Here is a 22,411-nt window from a genome sequence, read left to right as displayed (position 1 = left end):
GAGTTATGCTAATATTATTTATATTTTCCGTTTAACCTGTGCTTTTACATAATGCTCTACTTCTCAATGAAAATAATAAACAGAATACAGTGTTCCCTCGTTTATCGTGGAAGTTACGTTCTAAAAATAACTCACGAAAATTGAAATCCACGAAGTAGACAGCTTTATTTTTTACAATTATTCTCAATGTTTTTAGGCTGTAAAACCCCTCACTACATACTTTATACACTTTTCTCTGACAGGCATGAACATTTTCAGACTTTTCTCTCCTGTTTAAAGACTCTCAAAGTTCAAAACTTTGTGGAAAAATAAGTCCAGTATTACAGAATGAAGCCAAAGATCAAACCCTGTTTTCAGGTCCAGAACATGGGAATAGAGCAGCTGCCAGAGAATTCAACATTAATGAATGGTACGGAAATATAGGAAGCAAGAACAATGAGTTGAGTAAAGTTTGACTCATCTGACTGTTTTGTTTTGCTTAATGCGCCTTATAACCAGGTGCACCTTATGGTCCGAAAAATACGGTAACTTCTACCTTCCTTTAGGATGTCCAGAAGTCCAACTTTTTGTGCGATGGTTAGCATCTTCCTCTGCCTTTTAGAATAGAATAGAATAGAATTCAACTTTATTGTCATTGCACATGCACAGGTACAGGGCAACGAAATGCAGTTTGCATCCATCCAGAAGTGCTTTAGTGATATAGATATATTACAATATATATTAGCAATAATATAGATATGTGAGTATATTACAGAAATGGGTCTATTATGGAATGTTATAATGTACATGGTATGAAGTATGTTGTGAATATTCTATAACTATAAGTATGTACAGGCTGTAGTGAGTACAAGCTATGTACAGGATATGAACAGGATATAAATATGAAAAACTATACAGAATATGAAATAAATAACTTTACAGAATCTGAGATATACAGCTATACAGAAATGGGAACTATGCAAGTTGTAAACAGTTGTAGGATTAAAGATTATCGAATGTACAGAATGATTATTTACACAGAGCTATACAGTAGTGCAGTTAAGATAAGTGAGGGTGTAGATAGTTTCTACAGAGGCTATATAAAGTGCTAGTGGTTGTGAGTGGTGGTTCAGTCCATGTTATTATTGTGTGTTTGAGGGTACAGTTGTCCATTGTGGGTGTGTGTATGTCCAGTCCATGAGTTTAACGTGGGTCAGATGTCAGGAGGCAGAGTTCAGGAGTCTGACAGCTGTGGGGAAGAAGCTGTTCCGGTACCTGGTGGTCTTAGTCCGGAGGCTCCTGTAGCGCCTCCCAGAGGGCAGGAGGGTGAAGAGTCCATGCGATGGGTGACTGGGGTCTTTGATGATTTTCCCAGCCCTTTTCAGACACCGCTTCCTGTAGATGTCTTTTATGGCAGGAAGTGGTGCTCCGGCGATGCGCTGGGCAGTTTTCACGACCCTCTGCAACGCCTTCCGGTCCGAGGCAGAGCAGTTCCCGTACCAGACTGTTATACAGTTGGTCAGGATGCTCTCGATGGTGCAGCGATAGAAGTTCACCAGGATGTCTGAGGACAGGTGGTTCTTCCTCAGAGTCCTCAAGAAGAAGAGGCGCTGGTGAGCCTTCTTGACCAGCTTGGAGCAGTTGGTCGTCCAGGTGAGATCCTCGGAGATGTGGACTCCCAGGAACTTGAAGCTGCTCACACGCTCCACAGCCGTCCCCTTAATGTGGATGGGTGGATGTGGGTCAGCATTCCTCCTGTAGTCCACGATGAGCTCCTTGGTCTTCTCGGTGTTAAGCAGCAGGTTGTTTCTGTCGCACCACTCAGCCAGACGATCCACCTCCTCCCTGTAGGCGGCCTCATCGTTGTCACTGATGAGGCCAATCACCGTGGTGTCATCTGCAAACTTAATGATGGTGTTGGAACCATCAGCAGGTCTGCAGTCATGGGTGAAGAGGGAGTAGAGTAAAGGGCTCATCACACAGCCTTGTGGTACACCGGTGTTCATTGTGATGGTAGATGAGCAGTGGTTATCCAGCCGGACATGTTGGGGGCGGTTGGTCAGGAAGTCCAGTAACCATTTGCAGATGAGGGAACTGATGCCCAGGTCTGTCAGTTTCCTGATGAGTTGTGAGGGGTGGATTGTATTGAATGCTGAACTGAAGTCTATAAACAGCATTCTGGCGTAGGTGTTGTTGTTGTCCAGGTGTGAGAGGACAGAGTGCATTGCGATGGAGACTGCATCCTCTGTGCTCCTGTTCTGGCGGTATGCGAATTGGTGGGGGTCCAGGGTGGGGGGGAGACAGGATTTTAGGTGCTACCACAGGAGCCTTTGACGGTGCAAAGTGCAGTGAACCGTGTTATAGCGAGGGACCACTGTATGTCAGTGAGCTTTAGATGTACTAACAGGACAGACTCTTTTTTTTTTTTTTTTTTTACCTCAGTAGTGCCATGTTTATGCTGAGCTAACCTAACTTGTTTCTGTCTGTGACTTTGTATTCATCAGACATGTATGACAGTTTTCTGTGCCACTGATAAAACCTGAACTGAACCAAACTAACACACACATCAGTTTGATTTCACAATTTTTTTTCATATAATTTTTTACTATTATTACATGCTTTTAGGGTTTTTTTAGGAGTACTTAAACACACATGCAAGACCAGTATATCTAATCAAGATATGGGTACAACGATCTCTTCCTTATGTAAGGTAAATGCAGCCATGGAGGTGCAGCTGATCATACTAGCAAAATCAATCCTCGAGGAGGCATCAGCAAAGATGAGCGTCATCAAGACAACTTGGCTTTTCACAATGCTGCTGTGCAAGCAGCAACAGACGCCAGTCTCGAGTTATTGCAAGACCTTCGCTTAGCTGTAGGAGACAATGACTTTTTGAGGTACTATAATGACACATGAACAAAGTATTTCAGAGTATACTATGGAGTATGAAGTATTTTACTTCAGTATTTCAGTACTCTGGGATTGAAATGAAAACTGAATTTTCTTTTCTCACAGAATGATGGGGATTGCTCGCTCATCTGTCTTGTGCTTCGTAATTGACACAACTGGGAGTATGTCAGATGACATTGAAGAAGCAAGATCAGTTGTTTATCAAATCATTGACGCATACAAAGGAACACAAGACGAGCCCTCCGAGTACATCCTGGTGCCTTTCAATGACCCTGGTATGAACTCCTCTATCCCGTTAAGGATATTAGCATTTACTGGTATTTAAACGACCTGTACTAATTGTATTTAATTTCTGTTTTATGAAACATAAAGTGCATTTGTGATGCAAATCTGCATATTGTCCCAATGTGCTTGTAGACAACCGGCTATATTTAGTCCTCAGGTCAGTCTACATGGTTAGCTCTTTTTTGTTCTTGTATGTAGAGTTTGGACCTATGATCAGGACAACAGACGTGGATAAGATGAAAGAAGAAATCTCGAAGCTTAAAGCAAGTGGTGGAGGTGATGACCCTGAGATGTGCCTGTCAGGGCTTCAGGTACTACAATCAGTTGTGACATTTTCACTTGTAACTGGGATTTTGGTTAATCAGACAAAAACATTTCAGAAAGATGAAAATGTGGATGCATCGAAGATTTTATGTATACTTTATTTCTCCAGCTTGCTCTGACAGGTGCTCCTTCCTCTTCTGACATCTATGTTTTCACTGATGCTTTAGCAAAAGACATTGAGCTCAAAGACACTATCAATGCTCTCATTAGTAGCACTAAGTCAAAGGTAAATGCAGAATGACACTTCATGATAATCAGTATTCATTAAGCCTACTTAGGCATGGCAGCTGTGGGTATAACTGTGACATTAACTGATCTCCACAGGTGTCGTTCTTCATTACTACACCATTTAGCAGACGCCGTCGTTCCCTCATAGCTGCTTCCTTTGACGACTACAAAGACATAGCTCTGACCTCTGGAGGCCAGGCCATTCATGTTTCCAAATCAGAGCTTTCTCAAGCCACAGATATTATCCTTGACACCTCAACTTCAGCTCTGGTATGATTCTACAGTTCAGTGAATATAATGAGACTTCTATGACTGGACTATTGTTTGAAGAATAGAGATCGCAGAGTAAGTCGCTCATTTTTCCCCCCTTTCCCTCAATTCTGCCAGGTGACAGTTCTTCAGCGAGCAAGAAATCCTGGAACGCAAGAGACCTTCCCCTTCACACTGGATGAGTCATTGAAAAACATCACTATCTACATCACAGGAAGATCCATTACTTTCACGCTGACAAACCCTGCTGGTACCTCTCATTTCCAAACATTTCTGTGCTTCACACAACCAATTTCAACAAATGTAATTGCAAAACACCCATTAGTGATAATGGATGTTAAACATTTTCAGGTGTAACCCAGAGTCAAAGTGAGGCCAGTGGTAAACTGGGCACCATTCAGACTGTGGGCAACTTGCACAGGATTCGCTTCAACTCTGAGAAGCAGGCAGGAAACTGGCAGATCAACATCAACTCCAACCAACCCTACACACTCAAAATCACAGGTAGAATCGGGTATATGTTTATTTACTACAAGTCTTTATTATACAAGTGTCAGAAGTGATTCAGGTTCAATGAGTTTTTGCCGTGTGCATTTCCTGTAAGTCTGTATTTACTGTAAACGCTTGCTTTTCCAGGCCAGAGTACAATTACCTTTATCTATGACTTTGTGGAAAGCTTTGCTGGACCTCACCCAGGTTACGCAGTGCTCAGTGGGCGTCCACAAGAAGGTACAGCACCGCAATAAAGCAGTTTTATTCTTTTACGGTTGAAGGTAACTTCATTAACCTGACCTTATTTTGCTTTAAGAGATTTATTTTCAGTAAAAAAAACGTGCTCCACACCCCACCAATAGAGTAACTTTTGACATTTTAACAGCATTGCACATAAAGTATTTATATTACAACACAAGTAACAAGTGTAGTTAATTGATGTGAAGTTTCTGTATTACAAGAGCATCATCTAGTGGTGAAATGTATGACTACGTCACCACTGGCACCTTGTTTAGCTCAACTAGACAAAGGATTTTTTAAGATCTTGTAATAATATTTTATTTTTATCTTTAATATAATTTTGTTTTCCGTTTGCTTTTCCTCACACTTTGATTCTTCAATTCTTAAATCTGAAAATCCAGGCCAGTCAGCCACACTAATGCTGTCAGTTATGGGTAGAAGAGGTCCGTCTTCGATGACTGCTGAACAAGTTAGCCTGGCAAAAGTCTCAGGTCCTGAGAGTGTTAGCAACGGTGTACTAACTCAGATGGACAATGGAGAAATTCTGGTGACTGTTGAGGCTGTCCCTAAAGGCGAGTTTGTGGTCGTTGTAAAAGGAACTGACAAAGTGTCCAACAGTCAATTTCAGAGGCAGTCAAACACCCAAGTGTCTCTCTCCAAAGTGAAGATCCAGGTTTGTCTTTTCAATTTCCCCTTTAATGTAAATGTGTTTTGTTTGACTATAATATCAGATACAATGAGTCTAATTCGAATCAAATTCATTCCATAAATAGATACAGAATAATTAAGCATTCACAAGGTACAAGAACGATACCAGTCCTTTTAAGTTGTTGCTTTTCCTTGTCCACTCTAGGCTGTGGTGGACAGCAGTGTGGAGCCAGGACAGACCTTTAAGCTTCCATTCAGTGTGATGACTCAGAGCTCTGGTGGAAAGTATTCCATCAGTGCCAGAAATGACAGAAAATTCCCCATGATTTTTCCAAATGAGTAAGAGGTTCACTGCTAAAATAATACTTTAAATGTTAAATGTTGTAAAGACTGGCACTGATAGTCTGCTAATATTTACAGCATTTTTATATCTTTGAAGCTTAGTTAGCGTAACTTAGACCAAAACACATAAATTGGGTTCACAGCTAGCTTATGTCCTGTTTGAGTCTAATTTGTTGGGCCTTTAAAATTATAAAAGGGTTGAGTGACCTGTGTCACCCCAATAATCAGTTGGTATAGAAGGTAAGGGTAAGCAATAGCTGTTATTGCTCCGCCCAAATGTGCTATACAGCATTAGGTTTCTGTCACATCTTTAATGCATATAACAAATGTAGCCCCTGTGGTATTATTATATTTTACTCTTGTCTTGACAGACTCACCCTGGTAACTGGGCAATATGCCAATGCTACATTGAACATAACAACACCTGCCAGCACGCAGTCAGGCACTGATGTCACACTGACTATTGACGCACAGTCATCCAATGGCGTTGACTCAAATTATGCTGTTTTGAGATTGTCTGTTGTTACCAAGGTAAGTCAATGAAATAAGCAAAAGCGCTTCTGAACATATCCACACAAATTGCTGGTAAAGACATGTCCTACTGATCAAAAGCTGAATGTTGACAGTCCTTTCACACATGTCAAACACATCTTTCTTCTTTTCCAGATTACAGATTTTATTCAGCCATTATGTAAAGTGGTTAGCGTGCAGGATAACAAATGCCCTCGTGATCTGTCCCAGTGTGGACATTTCCAGTGGGGGCTCTCAGCTAACATTACAGATGGAAACGGAACTGGGATAGAGAGCATTTCCCTCCATCAGGGTAATGGAACCCTCACATACACCTCACTGAGCGCTCCTATCATCGTGGCAAACTACAATGCCTCCTGCTGCTCACAGATTGTTGAAATAATAGCTGTAGATAAAGTTGGCAATGTGGGAAAATGCTACCAATCAATTGCTCTGTCAGGTGTCCCTCCTGCTCTTACTCTGTCGCTGCCACTGTGGATATGCCTGTTGGTATCTGCCTTCTTAGTAAGGCCTTGAAAGACTCAGGTTACATTATGCTAATCTTGTGTCTTTAATCTGCGCCAAATTTAAATCATTTAAAATAATGCACTTCTGCTATAATGTCTATTTTGCTTACTGGTGTTCAGCTTAAATAAAGCTTCTCTCAGCTTTTCCCTTATTTAAAAGGGGCCACCATAAGAGATAGCCACTTGGTGGATTTAGCACAGTTTTATGTCAGATAACCTCCTTGAAACAACATTTCCAGGTATTTGTGTCTCCTTCCAGTATGAAATGTTAACCACTAAACTTTGGAGACTACGGAAACTCAGTTTAAATAAAACACTGAAATAAAATTATGAATCTATACTTGTGTGAAAATAAAAAGTCAGTTGTTTCTGAGTGTTTTAAGTAATATTGATTACTTTGAAATCTGTGGGTGAGACTGTTCTTTTTTTATTGCTTTTGAAATGCAGCATTAAAATGTTCACAGATTTTTGTGTCCCAATGCTTTTAGCATAAGCAGGCATAATATTGGTTAAACAATGGGTATGATCCATCCATCCATTCGCTTCCGCTTATCCTTTTCAGGGTCGTGGGGGGGTGCTGGAGCCTATCCCAGCTATCATAGGGCGAGAGGCGGGGTACACCCTGGACAGGTCGCCAGTCTGTCGCAGGGGGGGGATAGGTTAATTATAGGTATAATTTTTAGTCAGATTTAAAAACATCAGTGAAATATGCTTCATAATGCCTTACAGAAGTCATGTATCAGGTTATAATTCCTTGGGCTAAAAGCTGAAGACTGTACATTGTCCAAATAAATACAATAAACATGTGCTTCCAAAAATTACTGATTGGTGGTGTTTCTTTTTCATCTAAATAGTGCTACTTTCTTGGTTTCTGAAATATTAGTGGTGGCCTACTGGCTATACGCAAGAGGGGGCAACTTAGAACAGGAAGCTAAAGTAAGTAGGATTTAGTTGGTTGATATGTGTAACCACTTATCCAAAGCACGTTTAGTATTTTTTAACAGAATGTCCAATTGTAAAAAATAATCTAAAACCCCAAAGATAATAGGTGTAAGAAACTCCATTCCGGGTTTCTGAGGCGTGGGCTTTCATCATCAGAGTTCATCCTTTAACCTATAACAATTAAAATATTCTCAAGTATGATCAACGGTTAATTACGGCACCGGCCGGAGTACTGGGAGCAGTTTGGAAGAACAAAAAGACGCGGAGACTGTTCTAAATTGTCATCCCAAACTAACTCAAAGTTTATTCTTTTGTGCAGCAGTTTTTATAGGCAGACAACAAGTTTCAGTTCAGACCCTGCCCACTGGGTGGGGTGGTGTCCTTCGACAGTTGGAATCCTTTGTTCAGCAAGGGCAATAAAGATGCACTCACAAGGCCTATAAATCTTATACAGAAGTCTCCTACATCCGTGAGTTCTGACACCACCCAGATGGTCTTCACATAAACATCTTCTGCAAGGGAGTGATAAGTAAAAGAGTGATTTGTTGGTGTTTTCCCTCCAACCTTAGTATCTACTTTCACACCATAAAATCTTCAGTTGACACAGCAAGAGGAGATGAGGTTCAAACAAAGGGCATTGCAGAAACAGGGTCCTTTGTATAATATCATCAAAAACAATACTCAGCAAATGCTACCATGGTATCAAAATATCACAACAATAGGTACAACGTAAGAATCAAACAGTGATCTATCAGTAAGAATGTGCCAACTGAAGGGAAACATTAGTTATTATTGGTGTCTGGCTTTCTCTCACACATTAACTTTGTTCTGTCTTCCTCCCCTTAACCCCCAACCAGTCATGGTATATGGCTGCCCAACCATGGGTCATGTTCTGCTAGAGGTTTCTGCCTGTTCAAAGGGATTTTTCTTCCCACTGTCACAAAATTGTGCTGTTGTGATTTCGTGCTATATAAATAAAATAGAGTTGAAATAAATTGAACTGAGTGGAAATAAATGGAATATTGCTTTATCACACAAAATTTTGCTTGTCCAGGGGCTGGTCTTATGGGCGGGAGTCTAAGCAGAGACCTCTGCCTCCTCACTGCCTCTTGTTCTTCTTGGGAGACATTAAGGCTTCGCCAAATTATCCATTATTTGAGCATTTGCACAACTAACAAATGTTTGATGATATTTATGAATATGTTGTAATGAAAGTACTTGAAAATAAAATATGCATAAACCTAATTGGCAACATAGCAAAATAGCCCATTGAGTAACCCTGACCATTTTTAGTAAAATAAAAGATGAGTACATGCTGCGCATAATGGAAATATAATATTTATTTCTTATTTTATAAACTAAAATTGTCCCTTATGTTGCCATGAATTTCAGTTGATTTAATATGCATGACACAAGTTCTAGAAAGGAGAAAATGCTTTGGGAAGATTTTATCAGGGTGCCATGAATTAAATGAAAAATGGATATAATGGGAAAGAAGAAAATGTAAATACAAAAACAATGTTGTGTTTGTATTAGTACTTAAAACTGACCTCATAAAATAAATGCAGGTCAAAAATAATCTCCATTAGAGGTATTATACTTGTCCATAAAGACATACTGAGATAACTGAACTATTGAACCTTTGCAGGCAAACTTTTTTGTTATAATGTGGTAATCATTTGCTAATCAAGGTTTATATTTCATTCTAGTATGGCAAGTATTACAGAAAGAAAAAATGTGTTCCTCAAGGTGTGGCCAAATGGATTCATTTTGGTGATGCACACTTTGAAATATATTGCCTTCCAGTTAACTTAGATTACAGCTCTTTATGTCATGTTCAGGTCCCCTCTGTTACGGCTGTGGCCATAAGAACACTGTGTGGGCTGTTTTGTTCTGTGTCTCTTTACTGTGCTTAAGAGTCTTTGCAGGTCCCTCCCCTAATGAAGAGTAGCGAGCAGCTGATTGGACCGTGGAACCGGTGACCACGTTCAAAAAGCCGCTCTGACAGCTCCCGCCGGGAGAGAGAGAGAGAGAGAGAGAGAGAGAGAGAGAGAGAGAGAGAGAGAGAGAGAGAGAGAGCGAGCGAGAGAGAGAGAGAGCGAGCGAGAGAGCGCGCGCGCGCAAGAGAGCAAGCAAGAGAGCAAGCAAGCAAGCTTGACAGCGGTCCTGACCCTGGTTTCCAGCCTATATTTTTACTGTGTAGTGTTTACGCACTCTTAGGCTGAAGCGGAAGGGGTGAGCCGCCTTTTTCTTTGGAACAATTTGTCTCCTGTTTTCCGGGTTAGGGAGCGAGGGTTAGTATTGTCATTTGTTTGTTCTGTTTCTTTCTTAGGGTTTAGTTAGTTTTCTGGTGGGACTTAGTTGGTTTTGTTTATTATTTTGGCCTGGGTTCACCCTGGAGCTATGCTTCATTACCTTCAATAAAATCACCTTTTTTTTTTTTTTACTCACAACTGGTTTTGGATGTTTGGCTTGGGAACCAGGGTGGGGATTTGTCTCTCTCTCCTCCAACCTTATGTGCGTCTCTACACGCCTAGACTAGGGGCGTAACATAAATGGGGGCTCGTCCCTTTTCGTTCGTATGATTGGTTCGTTTCTTTTTTGCGTTTGCGGTGGGGGGGAACGTCGTGGAGAGTGTGGGACAACGGAGAGTTTCGTTCTTCTGTGCGGTAGGCGCAGGTTTTGCGGCTCTGGAGTGCGCGGATGCGGTTGTTTGTCTGCAGAGTTGTGTTTTTCTTTGTTGCTTTGCTCGTGATGTCGTTTGACATGGATGATTTTGCGCAACAGCCCTCCATTGAAAAGTTGGAGCGGTGCACAAAAGCAGATTTGTTGGTAGTGGCTAATTTATTCAATGTGGCTGTTCCGTTGCATTCTAAGAAGGCGGAAATTAAACAATGTTTGATAGAGAAACTGGTGGACAGGGGAGTGTTTGGGAGGCAGAAAACCTCGCCGAGTGGGTCTGGGAGTTTGGAGACAGCAGTGGGGGCAGAAGCTGCTGGGGCCATCCCGAAACCTTCCAAGGGGCGGATGACGTCGGGGGCGGAAGCTCCTGTCGCCGTTCAGTCTCCTAAATTTGACCCGACTGGCCAGGTTGCGACGGGTTTGGTGACGGAAGATCTCAAGCTTGCCCTTCGCTTGAAGGAAGTCGAGCTCATGCATCTCCGCATACGAGCTATGGAGCTGGACCATTCTCGAGCGAAAGACGCTGTTCCCGTCCCTTTAAGTACACTCCCCGACACTTCCACCGTAGACCAGTTTAACGCTAGCTAGCAACGCTCCTTTTTAGGGAGGGAGAGGTTGATTCCTATTTCACTGCTTTTGAGCGCATCGCAACCACTTTAAGATGGCCAAAGGATGTCTGGAGTTTGTTGTTGCAATGCAAATTAGTAGGAAGAGCGCAGGAGGTTTGTGCGAGTCTTTCCATTGCTGACAGTTTGGATTATGAGATTGTCAAATACACTATTTTGCGGGCTTATGAATTAGTTCCGGAGGCGTATTGGCAGAAGTTTCGTGCATGTCGCAAGTCCGACAGTCAAACGTTTGTGGAGTTTGCAGGTGAGAAAGCTGTCTTATTCGACAAGTGGTTGGCTGCCAGTAAAGCAGAGAACTTTACTCAGCTGAAAGAGTTGATCCTGCTGGAGGAGTTTAATCAATGTCTATGCATTAATCATCATGAGCTTGTCCTGTCTTTGTAAGGTTAATGCATTTTCTGTTTGTGTGTGTGTGTGAGTTCGTATATGTTTCTTTTTGCAGTGTTTCAGACTCCTTCACAATTTTCCCTTTAAACAGTCTGTTTTCTCCTTCCCAAATTCTGATTTCCCTCCTTAAATAACAGCATTCCTTGTCCTCAGCCAGAAGTTAGGGCCCACTTGTCAGGTTTATGGAGACATGGCGCTGTGAATAATTCAACCAGAAAGAGAGGGAGTGTTTTCCCTCTTTGGCTCATCACTGGTCATTGTTAATCACATTTCCCCCTCCGCCTCAGCCCAGCGGCTTTACCCTTGAAGTCCCGTCTTCTTCACTTCATCTCACCAGTGAGTCTACACCCTTCTTCCACGCACACACTCTGCAGTTTGCCTACGCACACACTTCTCTCTGACTTCCTCTGTTCACACACTCGCCTATAAGTTTTTATTAGTTATTTATTATTTTGTACAAATCACACAGAATCATTCAAATCGAGTACTCACAGCATTCACACTTAGAATCACTCAAAATACGCTTTCCTAAGAGTATTTTATCAAACATGCTTTCAAGAATCAGAAAGAGGAAGTAGACAACACTCAGTAACTGCGTCTGTCCTCTTAAAAGAGAAGAGAAATAAACACATATGGGACAATTCTCCCCATCTTAGACAAAATGTGACCTTAAATGTCCTTTTCTAAGTCATGTTCTTCTCTATACACAACTCTTGGCCTCCAGGGCATAACCTTTGGACTTATAACTCTGATATAAGTCCACACAGTACGGAGAACCTGCAAGTTCAGTTTTTTCTTTTTTAAATTCTCCACACACTTGAAGAACTGTTTGTCATTTATCTGCCCAAGAACTTCATCAAATGGACCTCGCCGGGTCCAGTAATCTTCAGCACATGTATCTCACCGCCGCCAGTGAGGATTTAAAACCATTTCTTGTCAGCATTCACTTATCAAATGGACCGCAGCCGATCCAGCAATATCGACACAATTGTGTATCCTCATGTACACAACTTAATCTTCACTTGTATCACACCACATCTAGTAATATCTTCAGAATTACTTCATCATAGTAAACATTGATTTTCCTTTAAAATCAATTTACCATTAGAACTCAAGATCACAGCTGACTCGATTCTCTGAATCCTGAGGCAGTTAAACACCTTGCTCAACTCAAGGTGTCCTTTTCTCGGACTTCCTCGTCCGAACTCACTCTTTACCCCGGCATCTCCACCAGAATGTTACGAGATCTTCCACTCTTACTTGGTGAAAGAAGGTAACTTCGTAAGTTCTCTCCACTGTCTCACAGTAGAAAACAGCCTGCGCATTCAGAAGATCCCTTTCTCACTGTAATTCAATTCTCATAGACCCAAAAGTAAGCATATTATTTCCCTAGTCAAAAGTGAAACCGTTCCTCACACAGTAATTCTTAATCCAACCTTAAAGTGAAACAAACACCCTTCGTGTTTTGAAAGTAAGAGAGTAAGAAAGAGCGCCCAACTTTAACTGCGCATGTTGTTACTGAACAACACCCAGACCCAGACCCAGGGCAATTCTTCCTGGATCATTTATCAACATCCAAACCAACACAGTCCGCATTGATTATTTTTCTGGACCTCAGCGGATTCACCAAAATCCATGTAGGTATATCAACCATTCACCGATTTATTTCTTCCTCAGACCACGCCGGATCTGTTGATATCAACAAAGCTGCACACTCAGAATTGTACAGCTGATTCTTCCCATCAGACCGCGCCGGATCTGTTACTTCAGCACAATAAACACTGATTTTCCTTCAAAATCAGTTTACCAAGAGCCACAGAACCATTTCTGACTCGATTTTCTGAACTTCTGTGTCACTTAAACATCCTGACAGCACCAGGTGTTTTCTGTCGGACTTCCTCTTTGAAGATCAAGTATAGAGGCTGTCTGTCCTGCAACGTTTTTGTTGGGCAGCACATAATTTCTCCACATATTTCCTTACAGCTTTGAATTCTTTATCTGCTGCTTTAGTTGTTCTTGAACAAGACATGTGGATGGCTTTGCTCAGCTCCTCCAGCTGATCATTTAGTGGCTTATATAGCCTTGGTCCACTAGATGTCATAGTTGAGCTCTCCATTTTGGTTCCTCTGAGATTTTCCCAAAATGGCTGTATCCCAATTCAGGGTCTGCAGCCTTAAAGTACGCATTTCAAGGCCGATTACGTCACAGCGGCGCGCTGAAGGCTGTCCCAATTCAAAGGCTGCTCGAAATGCGGCCCTGAAATGCGTCCTTCATATCCCTGAATTTTAAGGCTGTGGCAGTGCAGACTTCGTGGCCCAACATATCCCAGAATGCATAGCGCGGCGGTGGGTGTGGATAATTTTGCCGAAAAAAAACGGCGGATGAGGGGCGGCCGAAGAGTAAACTTTAAGTAAGTACTGAATATTATGTCACTTATTTATGTGCAAATGTTTAATAACGCAGAACATTAAAACATTACTGTTGGCAACATGTTGGCAAAGTTATGTGACATTAGTGAAGTTTGTACTAACTTGGTTTTAAAGCCTTTACTTTAAAATATACGCCGTTCAATAGCTGAGCTTAATCTTACAGAGAATGATCAAAGCTCATGTAGAAACAAACAAACAAATCAACAAAAGATTTTCTCCTTCATTTCTGTCAAACAAAGCTGTATGACACGTTTCCAGCTGTTAGTATCATGGTTGCTAGGCAACCTGGGCAGCGCAATGGAGGCTAGACCGTCCCATTTCACAAGCCTCGCACTTCCGGCCTTAGCGGTCTTTGAGTACGCGGCCCTTGAGGATCGTTGAGGCTGCGTACTTTAAGGCTGCAGACCCTGAATTGGGATACAGCCAATGACTCCTCCTTGCAAGCTCCTTGAGGCAACTTCCCTATTTCTTTATCAGATGTCCTGCAGCCACCGAACAGTCACTTCCTCCTTCCGTCAGAAGCGCTGTGGCAGCCTGAGCAGTCACTTCCTCTTTTTGTACCCTGCTTGATATAACCAGCACTGGGTCAGAACAGCATTTGCTTCATAAATTCTCAAAACAGCCACAATTATCAGCGCTACAAAATAAACACACCACACCAGCTGCAACTCTTGCTCTAAAAACCAAGCACAGAGCTTTTATACTTCGTGCAACTTGTAGACCGATCCTCAGTAAAAAGAGGAAGTGCGGGCCAACCCAAAAACTGCGCAGTTCTATAGTTCAGTTACCTTAGACCTGCACAAAGTTTAAAAACAATTCTCTTCTCTTTCTGTTAAAGTCAAACTCACACCGTTCAGCAAGGCCTGCTATTTTAAATCACCAAGAGACAAGCAACGTTATTCTTTTAATCTTAAAGAAGCCTACAGTGCGTGTTTTTTTTTTTTTTTTTTTTTTTTTTTTCTCCTGTTCAAAGGGGAAGTAAAAAGGGGAAGTAGGCCGCACCCAGTAGCTCTTAGCTTATCTGCTGGTACACTTTGATAAAAACAAATGGATCCAGCTCTTTAAACTTTCTTAAACAATGACCAAAAAACTCGGGAAGCTGGTCCTCAGTGATGTCTCCAGGGAGTACAAGCATATAATAGTTATTTTCTGTTTCGCCGTGAACTAAACAAACCACATGAATTATTCCGAGTCTATGTAGGCTATAAATCAACTCCAACCTGATCGACGAACCATATATCATACTCTGTCATCCACAGGGGAAACTAAGCCTCCCCAATCATCAACTCTTCTTCTAGGCAGCCCAGGAAAAATAACATGGATTTTCCGGTTTCCACTGAAACAAAATATTATGGCACACCAACCTTTACTGTGGAAATTCTCACTCTTCTAAATAACCGTGCTGTGCCAGAACTTGGGCTAAGCCTTCACGCAGTTCTACACAATCAACCAGAAAGCTGGGAAACTCTGGCTCGGTTAAAATCTCTGCTCTAAAAAATCAAACTCTCTATCTGATGTTTCACAACAAACCAACACCTCCACAGGCTCCCCATGAGTGACAGGTGTCAGCAAAATAGTGAAGGTAAAACCAGTTAATGTACTAGAATCAAACGTCTGATAGGGGAACCTTTCCTCCATTCACTGTGCACTCACTCCTTCATTTATTACTACGTTTCTGGTTTGATCAACGTGCCTGTTACGTTAAACTTAACATTTGGGTGCAGCCACTTCCCCTTTTAACTACGCACTTTCTCAACCTGAAAAGAGAAAGGAAAAAGAGACTTCTAAGCCTCTCACACACCGCCTGCAGCCAGCGGCACTTAGATCCCTTCAGACGGTTTCTTACGTCACTGTTTTCAACTTTAACTCGTGGATCACAGCTGATCCGGATATGGAGCGGCGGAGCTCCCCTCAGACGCTACTAGTCGTTCTCTGATTTGGCAACGCGTAATCTACCCTGTCTATTGATACTGAATTTCAAACTCATTAAATGCACGCTCGCAGAAGGAAGAAAATGCCCTCTCTGCCTCACACAGATCTTCTGTACATTACCAAGCACCTAAATATAAGGAAACACCGGAAAAAAAAGCTAGGTAAGTCTGACCGTCTTATTTCTGCAGCCACTGTAAAACCATAAGGTGTTTCTTCCGTTTCACCACAACATATACATTTCATGTAAAGAAGATCCCCTGTACGTGAATATTCAATTTGGCACGATCCCGAAATGAGCATGCCTTTCTCTAGGTACGGATGAAACTACTATAGCCCCTGCAGCATTATTATCAAAATTACTTCAACACATAAACCTTGACTTGCTTCAAACTCAGTTTTACTGTTCCCCTCAAGCTCACGGCTGGCTTGAGTCTGTTAAATCATATGGTGATTGTGGCTCAAGAGTTGGGAGTTCGCCTTGTAATTGGAAGGTTGCCGGTTCGAGCCCCGGCTTGGACAGTCTCGGTCGTTGTGTCCTTGGGCAAGACACTTCACCCGTTGCCTACTGGTGGTGGTCAGAGGGCCCGGTGGCGCCAGTGTCCGGCAGCCTCGCCTCTGTCAGTGCGCCCCAGGGTGGCTGTGGCTACAATGTAGCTTGCCATCACCAGTGTGTGAATGTGTGCGTGAATGGGTGGATGACTGGATATGTAAAGCGCTTTGGGGTCTTTAGGGACTAGTAAAGCGCTATATAAATACAGGCCATTTACCATTTAAATCATATGTCAACTCCTTGGATCTCTGCGTCCAGTATTACCCTTTTCTCACAAATAAGTGTCTCTCAAAATGATCCTCTGATCATAACCTATTTTAAAACCAAGGTCCCAAGTCTTGGTAGATGGTCAATCTCCAGTACGGCCATGCCGGACCACCTACTGGACGTCTCCAGTAGGGAGGGGGTCTGCACCCCTGAACTTGACACTTATTAAACCTTAAACTGACCAATAACTCTTATATTCTCTTATTCTTTAATCACACATTGGTCTCTTTTCTCTCTTATTTCCTTAAAACAACATCTCGAGTTACTTTTAGCTCAGTACTGTTTCTTACGAGTCGACCTTGAATGCAACACTACTTAATACTTTCACCTTTACTCAGGCAAAACTCAAAACAGAGATCAACGGGTAACTTCTTGACTACATTTTTAGAATTATAATCCAATACAGCACAATTTCAGTTTAAGAGGTTGTGCTCACCTTTTTATGTGGGCCCAGAGTAGTCAAGAAATCACCCGAGACGTCTGCCTGTCCGACCACTAAATCCGGCTCGACCACCGTGGAAGTAACCCCACTAGCACTCTACAAATGCCCGCATCCTCCACCAAAGCTGTCGCGAAATCGATCAATGTAGAGCAGTGTCACAAACCACGGAGGCTCCAGAAAAGTGTAATCAAACAGTGAGTTTATTAACAGCCCGGAGAAAACATCAACATATGTCTTCTGACCAAAATACATGTTGTGGACACTTATAAAGCAGTGGGGTACACGCCCCCCCATGGCGTCAATGACAGATTAAAATAGGTTCCAGACATTAGTCACAGTTAATCGTACATCTTTAATAGCTATAAACAGACATAGAAACTTCTCTTTTCTATAACACCGGCCATACAAGGTAATAAACTTCAAGCCCTCAGGGTCTCTGAGGCTAATTATTGACTCTGATCATCTGTTACCAAGTAGAATAAAATATAGTAAGACACCAAATAAGTTAAGGCCTCAGGCTGGACACATTCCTAGATTATATGTATTATATGTACTGTAAGCATGCATTGCGGTTATCCTTCTATGCACTAGTCCTTTCACAATAGACTGTCTGGACTCACGCCAGACAGAGCTTGAGACCCTCTGTAGACTAATGCAACAACTCTAAATGAGCACAAATATTTATGCAATGTGTATAAAATACTTCTGGCTGTACCTGTAATAAAAGTAAACATAATGGAAGGATCCTCAAATGGACATCTTCAATAAACAACTGTAATGCAGTATCAATACTGTGAGAAATATTATTAGATGAAATAATGCTGTAAAGAATGTTATTAATGCAATTATAATGATGCAGATTATATGGCAGCAATAAATAGAATTTCTGTATCTCCACAACATTAACTGATCTCCACAGGTGTCATTCTTCATTACTACACCATTTAGCAGACGCCGTCGTTCCCTCAGAGCTGCTTCCTTGTTGAAGTCACTGTTGGTTTACTTGTTGGTGCCTGGCTGCTGGAGGATCCTGGGCCCAGTGGCTGCTGGAGGATCCTGGGCCTGGTGGAGCAGGAGGATCCTGGGCCTAGTGACTGCTGGAAGAGCCTGGGCCTGGTGGCTGCTGCAGGATCCTGGGCCTGGTGGCTGCTGGAAGAGCCTGGGCCTGGTGGCTGCTGGAAGAGCCTGGGCCTGGTGGCTGCTGCAGGATCCTGGGCCTGGTGGCTGCTGCAGGACCCTGGGCCTGGTGGCTGCTGGAGGATCCTGGGCCTGGTGGCTGCTGGAAGAGCCTGGGCCTGGTGGCTGCTGGAGGATCCTGGGCCTGGTGGCTGCTGGAGGATCCTGGGCCTGGTGGCTGCTGGAAGAGCCTGGGCCTGGTGGCTGCTGCAGGATCCTGGGCCTGGTGGCTGCTGCAGGATCCTGGGCCTGGTGGCTGCTGGAAGAGCCTGGGCCTGGTGGCTGCTGGAAGAGCCTGGGCCTGGTGGCTGCTGCAGGATCCTGGGCCTGGTGGCTGCTGCAGGATCCTGGGCCTGGTGGCTGCTGGAAGAGCCTGGGCCTGGTGGCTGCTGGAAGAGCCTGGGCCTGGTGGCTGCTGGAGGATCCTGGGCCTGGTGGCTGCTGGAGGATCCTGGGCCAATTGTTTGCAGCGCTGATGTAAACATCTATGTTTGTTGGGAGCAGTTCTGATTGTGCAGTCTGACAGCTGCAGGGAGGAAGGACCTGCGGAAATGCTCCTTCATGCATCGAGGATGCATGATGGAGCGGCGGAGCTCCCCTCAGACGCTACTAGTCGTTCTCTGATTTGGCAACGCGTAATCTACCCTGTCTATTGATACTGAATTTCAAACTCATTAAATGCACGCTCGCAGAAGGAAGAAAATGCCCTCTCTGCCTCACACAGATCTTCTGTACATTACCAAGCACCTAAATATAAGGAAACACCGGAAAAAAAAGCTAGGTAAGTCTGACCGTCTTATTTCTGCAGCCACTGTAAAACCATAAGGTGTTTCTTCCGTTTCACCACAACATATACATTTCATGTAAAGAAGATCCCCTGTACGTGAATATTCAATTTGGCACGATCCCGAAATGAGCATGCCTTTCTCTAGGTACGGATGAAACTACTATAGCCCCTGCAGCATTATTATCAAAATTACTTCAACACATAAACCTTGACTTGCTTCAAACTCAGTTTACTGTTCCCCTCAAGCTCACGGCTGGCTTGAGTCTGTTAAATCATATGGTGATTGTGGCTCAAGAGTTGGGAGTTCGCCTTGTAATTGGAAGGTTGCCGGTTCGAGCCCCGGCTTGGACAGTCTCGGTCGTTGTGTCCTTGGGCAAGACACTTCACCCGTTGCCTACTGGTGGTGGTCAGAGGGCCCGGTGGCGCCAGTGTCCGGCAGCCTCGCCTCTGTCAGTGCGCCCCAGGGTGGCTGTGGCTACAATGTAGCTTGCCATCACCAGTGTGTGAATGTGTGCGTGAATGGGTGGATGACTGGATATGTAAAGCGCTTTGGGGTCTTTAGGGACTAGTAAAGCGCTATATAAATACAGGCCATTTACCATTTAAATCATATGTCAACTCCTTGGATCTCTGCGTCCAGTATTACCCTTTTCTCACAAATAAGTCTCTTTCAAAATGATCCTCTGATCATAACCTATTTTAAAACCAAGGTCCCAAGTCTTGGTAGATGGTCAATCTCCAGTACGGCCATGCCGGACCACCTACTGGACGTCTCCAGTAGGGAGGGGGTCTGCACCCCTGAACTTGACACTTATTAAACCTTAAACTGACCAATAACTCTTATATTCTCTTATTCTTTAATCACACATTGGTCTCTTTTCTCTCTTATTTCCTTAAAACAACATCTCGAGTTACTTTTAGTTCAGTACTGTTTCTTACGAGTCGACCTTGAATGTAACACTACTTAATACTTTCACCTTTACTCAGGCAAAACTCAAAACAGAGATCAACGGGTAACTTCTTGACTACATTTTTAGAATTATAATCCAATACAGCACAATTTCAGTTTAAGAGGTTTGTGCTCACCTTTTTATGTGGGCCCAGAGTAGTCAAGAAATCACCTGAGACGTCTGCCTGTCCGACCACTAAATCCGGCTCGACCACCGTGGAAGTAACCCCACTAGCACTCTACAAATGCCCGCATCCTCCACCAAAGCTGTCGCGAAATCGATCAATGTAGAGCAGTGTCACAAACCACGGAGGCTCCAGAAAAGTGTAATCAAACAGTGAGTTTATTAACAGCCCGGAGAAAACATCAACATATGTCTTCTGACCAAAATACATGTTGTGGACACTTATAAAGCAGTGGGGTACACGCCCCCCCCCCCCCCATGGCGTCAATGACAGATTAAAATAGGTTCCAGACATTAGTCACAGTTAATCGTACATCTTTAATAGCTATAAACAGACATAGAACTTCTCTTTTCTATAACACCGGCCATACAAGGTAATAAACTTCAAGCCCTCAGGGTCTCTGAGGCTAATTATTGACTCTGATCATCTGTTACCAAGTAGAATAAAATATAGTAAGACACCAAATGAGTTAAGGCCTCAGGCCGGACACATTCCTAGATTATATGTATTATATGTACTGTAAGCATGCATTGCAGTTATCCTTCTATGCACTAGTCCTTTCACAATAGACTGTCTGGACTCACGCCAGACAGAGCTTGAGACCCTCTGTAGACTAATGCAACAACTCTAAATGAGCACAAATATTTATGCAATGTGTATAAAATACTTCTGACTGTACCTGTAATAAAAGTTAACATAATGGAAGGTTCCTCAAATGGACATCTTCAATAAACAACTGTAATGCAGTATCAATACTGTGAGAAATATTATTAGATGAAATAATGCTGTAAAGAATGTTATTAATGCAATTATAATGATGCAGATTATATGGCAGCAATAAATAGAATTTCTGTATCTCCACAACATTAACTGATCTCCACAGGTGTCATTCTTCATTACTACACCATTTAGCAGACGCCGTCGTTCCCTCAGAGCTGCTTCCTTTGACGACTACAAAGACATAGCTCTGACCTCTACCCTATCCCAGCTATCATAGGGCGAGAGGCGGGGTACACCCTGGACAGGTCGCCAGTCTGTTGCAGGGGGGGGGATAGGTGGGTATAGGTTAATTATAGGTATAATTTTTAGTCAGATTTAAAAACATCAGTGAAATATGCTTCATAATGCCTTACAGAAGTCATGTATCAGGTTATAATTCCTTGGGCTAAAAGCTGAAGACTGTACATTGTCCAAATAAATACAATAAACATGTGCTTCCAAAAATTACTGATTGGTGGTGTTTCTTTTTCATCTAAATAGTGCTACTTTCTTGGTTTCTGAAATATTAGTGGTGGCCTACTGGCTATACGCAAGAGGGGGCAACTTAGAACAGGAAGCTAAAGTAAGTAGGATTTAGTTGGTTGATATGTGTAACCACTTATCCAAAGCACGTTTAGTATTTTTTAACAGAATGTCCAATTGTAAAAAATAATCTAAAACCCCAAAGATAATAGGTACAACGTAAGAATCAAACAGTGATCTATCAGTAAGAATGTGCCAACTGAAGGGAAACATGTTAATCATTAGTTATTATTGGTGTCTGGCTTTCTCTCACACATTAACTTTGTTCTGTCTTCCTCCCCTTACCCCCCAACCAGTCATGGTATATGGCTGCCCAACCATGGGTCATGTTCTGCTAGAGGTTTCTGCCTGTTCAAAGGGATTTTTCTTCCCACTGTCACAAAATTGTGCTGTTGTGATTTCGTGCTACATAAATAAAATAGAGTTGAAATAAATTGAACTCAGTGGAAATAAATGGAATATTGCTTTATCACACAAAATTTTGCTTGTCCAGGGGCTGGTCTTATGGGCGGGAGTCTAAGCAGAGACCTCTTCCTCCTCACTGCCTCTTTTTCTTCTTGGGAGACATTAAGGCTTCGCCAAATTATCCATTATTTGAGCATTTGCACAACTAACAAATGTTTGATGATATTTATGAATATGTTGTAATGAAAGTACTTGAAAATAAAATATGCATAAACCTAATTGGCAACATAGCAAAATGGCCCATTGAGTAACCCTGACCATTTTTAGTAAAATAAAAGATGAGTACATGCTGCGCATAATGGAAATATAATATTTATTTTTTATTTTATAAACTAAAATTGTCCCTTATGTTGCCATGAATTTCAGTTGATTTAATATGCATGACACAAGTTCTAGAAAGGAGAAAATGCTTTGGGAAGATTTTATCAGGGTGCCATGAATTAAATGAAAAATGGATATAATGGGAAAGAAGAAAATGTAAATACAAAAACAATGTTGTGTTTGTATTAGTACTTAAAACTGACCTCATAAA

The 22,411-nt window shown here is 42.4% G+C and overlaps 2 protein-coding genes and 1 long non-coding RNA gene across 6 annotated transcripts in view; 2 read left to right on the top strand and 1 right to left on the bottom strand.

Moving 5' to 3' along the window:
- LOC120716927 (von Willebrand factor A domain-containing protein 7-like) overlaps nt 1-7,576 on the top strand; it is a 44,258-nt gene extending 36,682 nt beyond the window's left edge. For all 4 annotated transcript variants that reach the window (XM_040004647.1, XM_040004649.1, XM_040004648.1 and 1 more), the window contains 12 exons: nt 2,690-2,876; nt 2,995-3,164; nt 3,373-3,485; nt 3,608-3,724; nt 3,823-3,996; nt 4,114-4,246; nt 4,348-4,500; nt 4,633-4,725; nt 5,130-5,401; nt 5,582-5,715; nt 6,090-6,249; nt 6,385-7,576. In XM_040004647.1, the coding sequence (XP_039860581.1) occupies nt 2,690-2,876; nt 2,995-3,164; nt 3,373-3,485; nt 3,608-3,724; nt 3,823-3,996; nt 4,114-4,246; nt 4,348-4,500; nt 4,633-4,725; nt 5,130-5,401; nt 5,582-5,715; nt 6,090-6,249; nt 6,385-6,765 (2,087 nt within the window). In that variant the 3' untranslated portion in view covers nt 6,766-7,576. The remainder of the gene's footprint in view (nt 1-2,689; nt 2,877-2,994; nt 3,165-3,372; nt 3,486-3,607; nt 3,725-3,822; nt 3,997-4,113; nt 4,247-4,347; nt 4,501-4,632; nt 4,726-5,129; nt 5,402-5,581; nt 5,716-6,089; nt 6,250-6,384) is intronic.
- LOC120716934 lies at nt 75-14,225 on the bottom strand. Its single transcript, XR_005692063.1, has 3 exons — nt 14,216-14,225; nt 12,402-12,411; nt 75-182 (listed from the first exon to the last, which is right to left on the bottom strand). It is a non-coding gene; the product is annotated as an uncharacterized LOC120716934 (long non-coding RNA).
- Nucleotides 14,226-21,440: 7,215 nt separating this feature from the next.
- The window catches only part of LOC120716929 (von Willebrand factor A domain-containing protein 7-like), a 29,065-nt gene continuing 28,094 nt past the window's right edge, over nt 21,441-22,411 (top strand). Inside the window, exon 1 of the mRNA XM_040004650.1 lies at nt 21,441-21,454. The gene's annotated coding sequence lies outside the window, so the exon portion shown is untranslated. The remainder of the gene's footprint in view (nt 21,455-22,411) is intronic.

Source organism: Simochromis diagramma, unplaced genomic scaffold (assembly GCF_900408965.1).
Source record: "Simochromis diagramma unplaced genomic scaffold, fSimDia1.1 OVJJ01000487.1, whole genome shotgun sequence".
NCBI lineage: Eukaryota > Metazoa > Chordata > Actinopteri > Cichliformes > Cichlidae > Simochromis > Simochromis diagramma.
The sequence above is the reverse complement of the archived record's forward strand: the minus strand, read 5'-3'. Positions and strand labels throughout refer to the sequence as shown.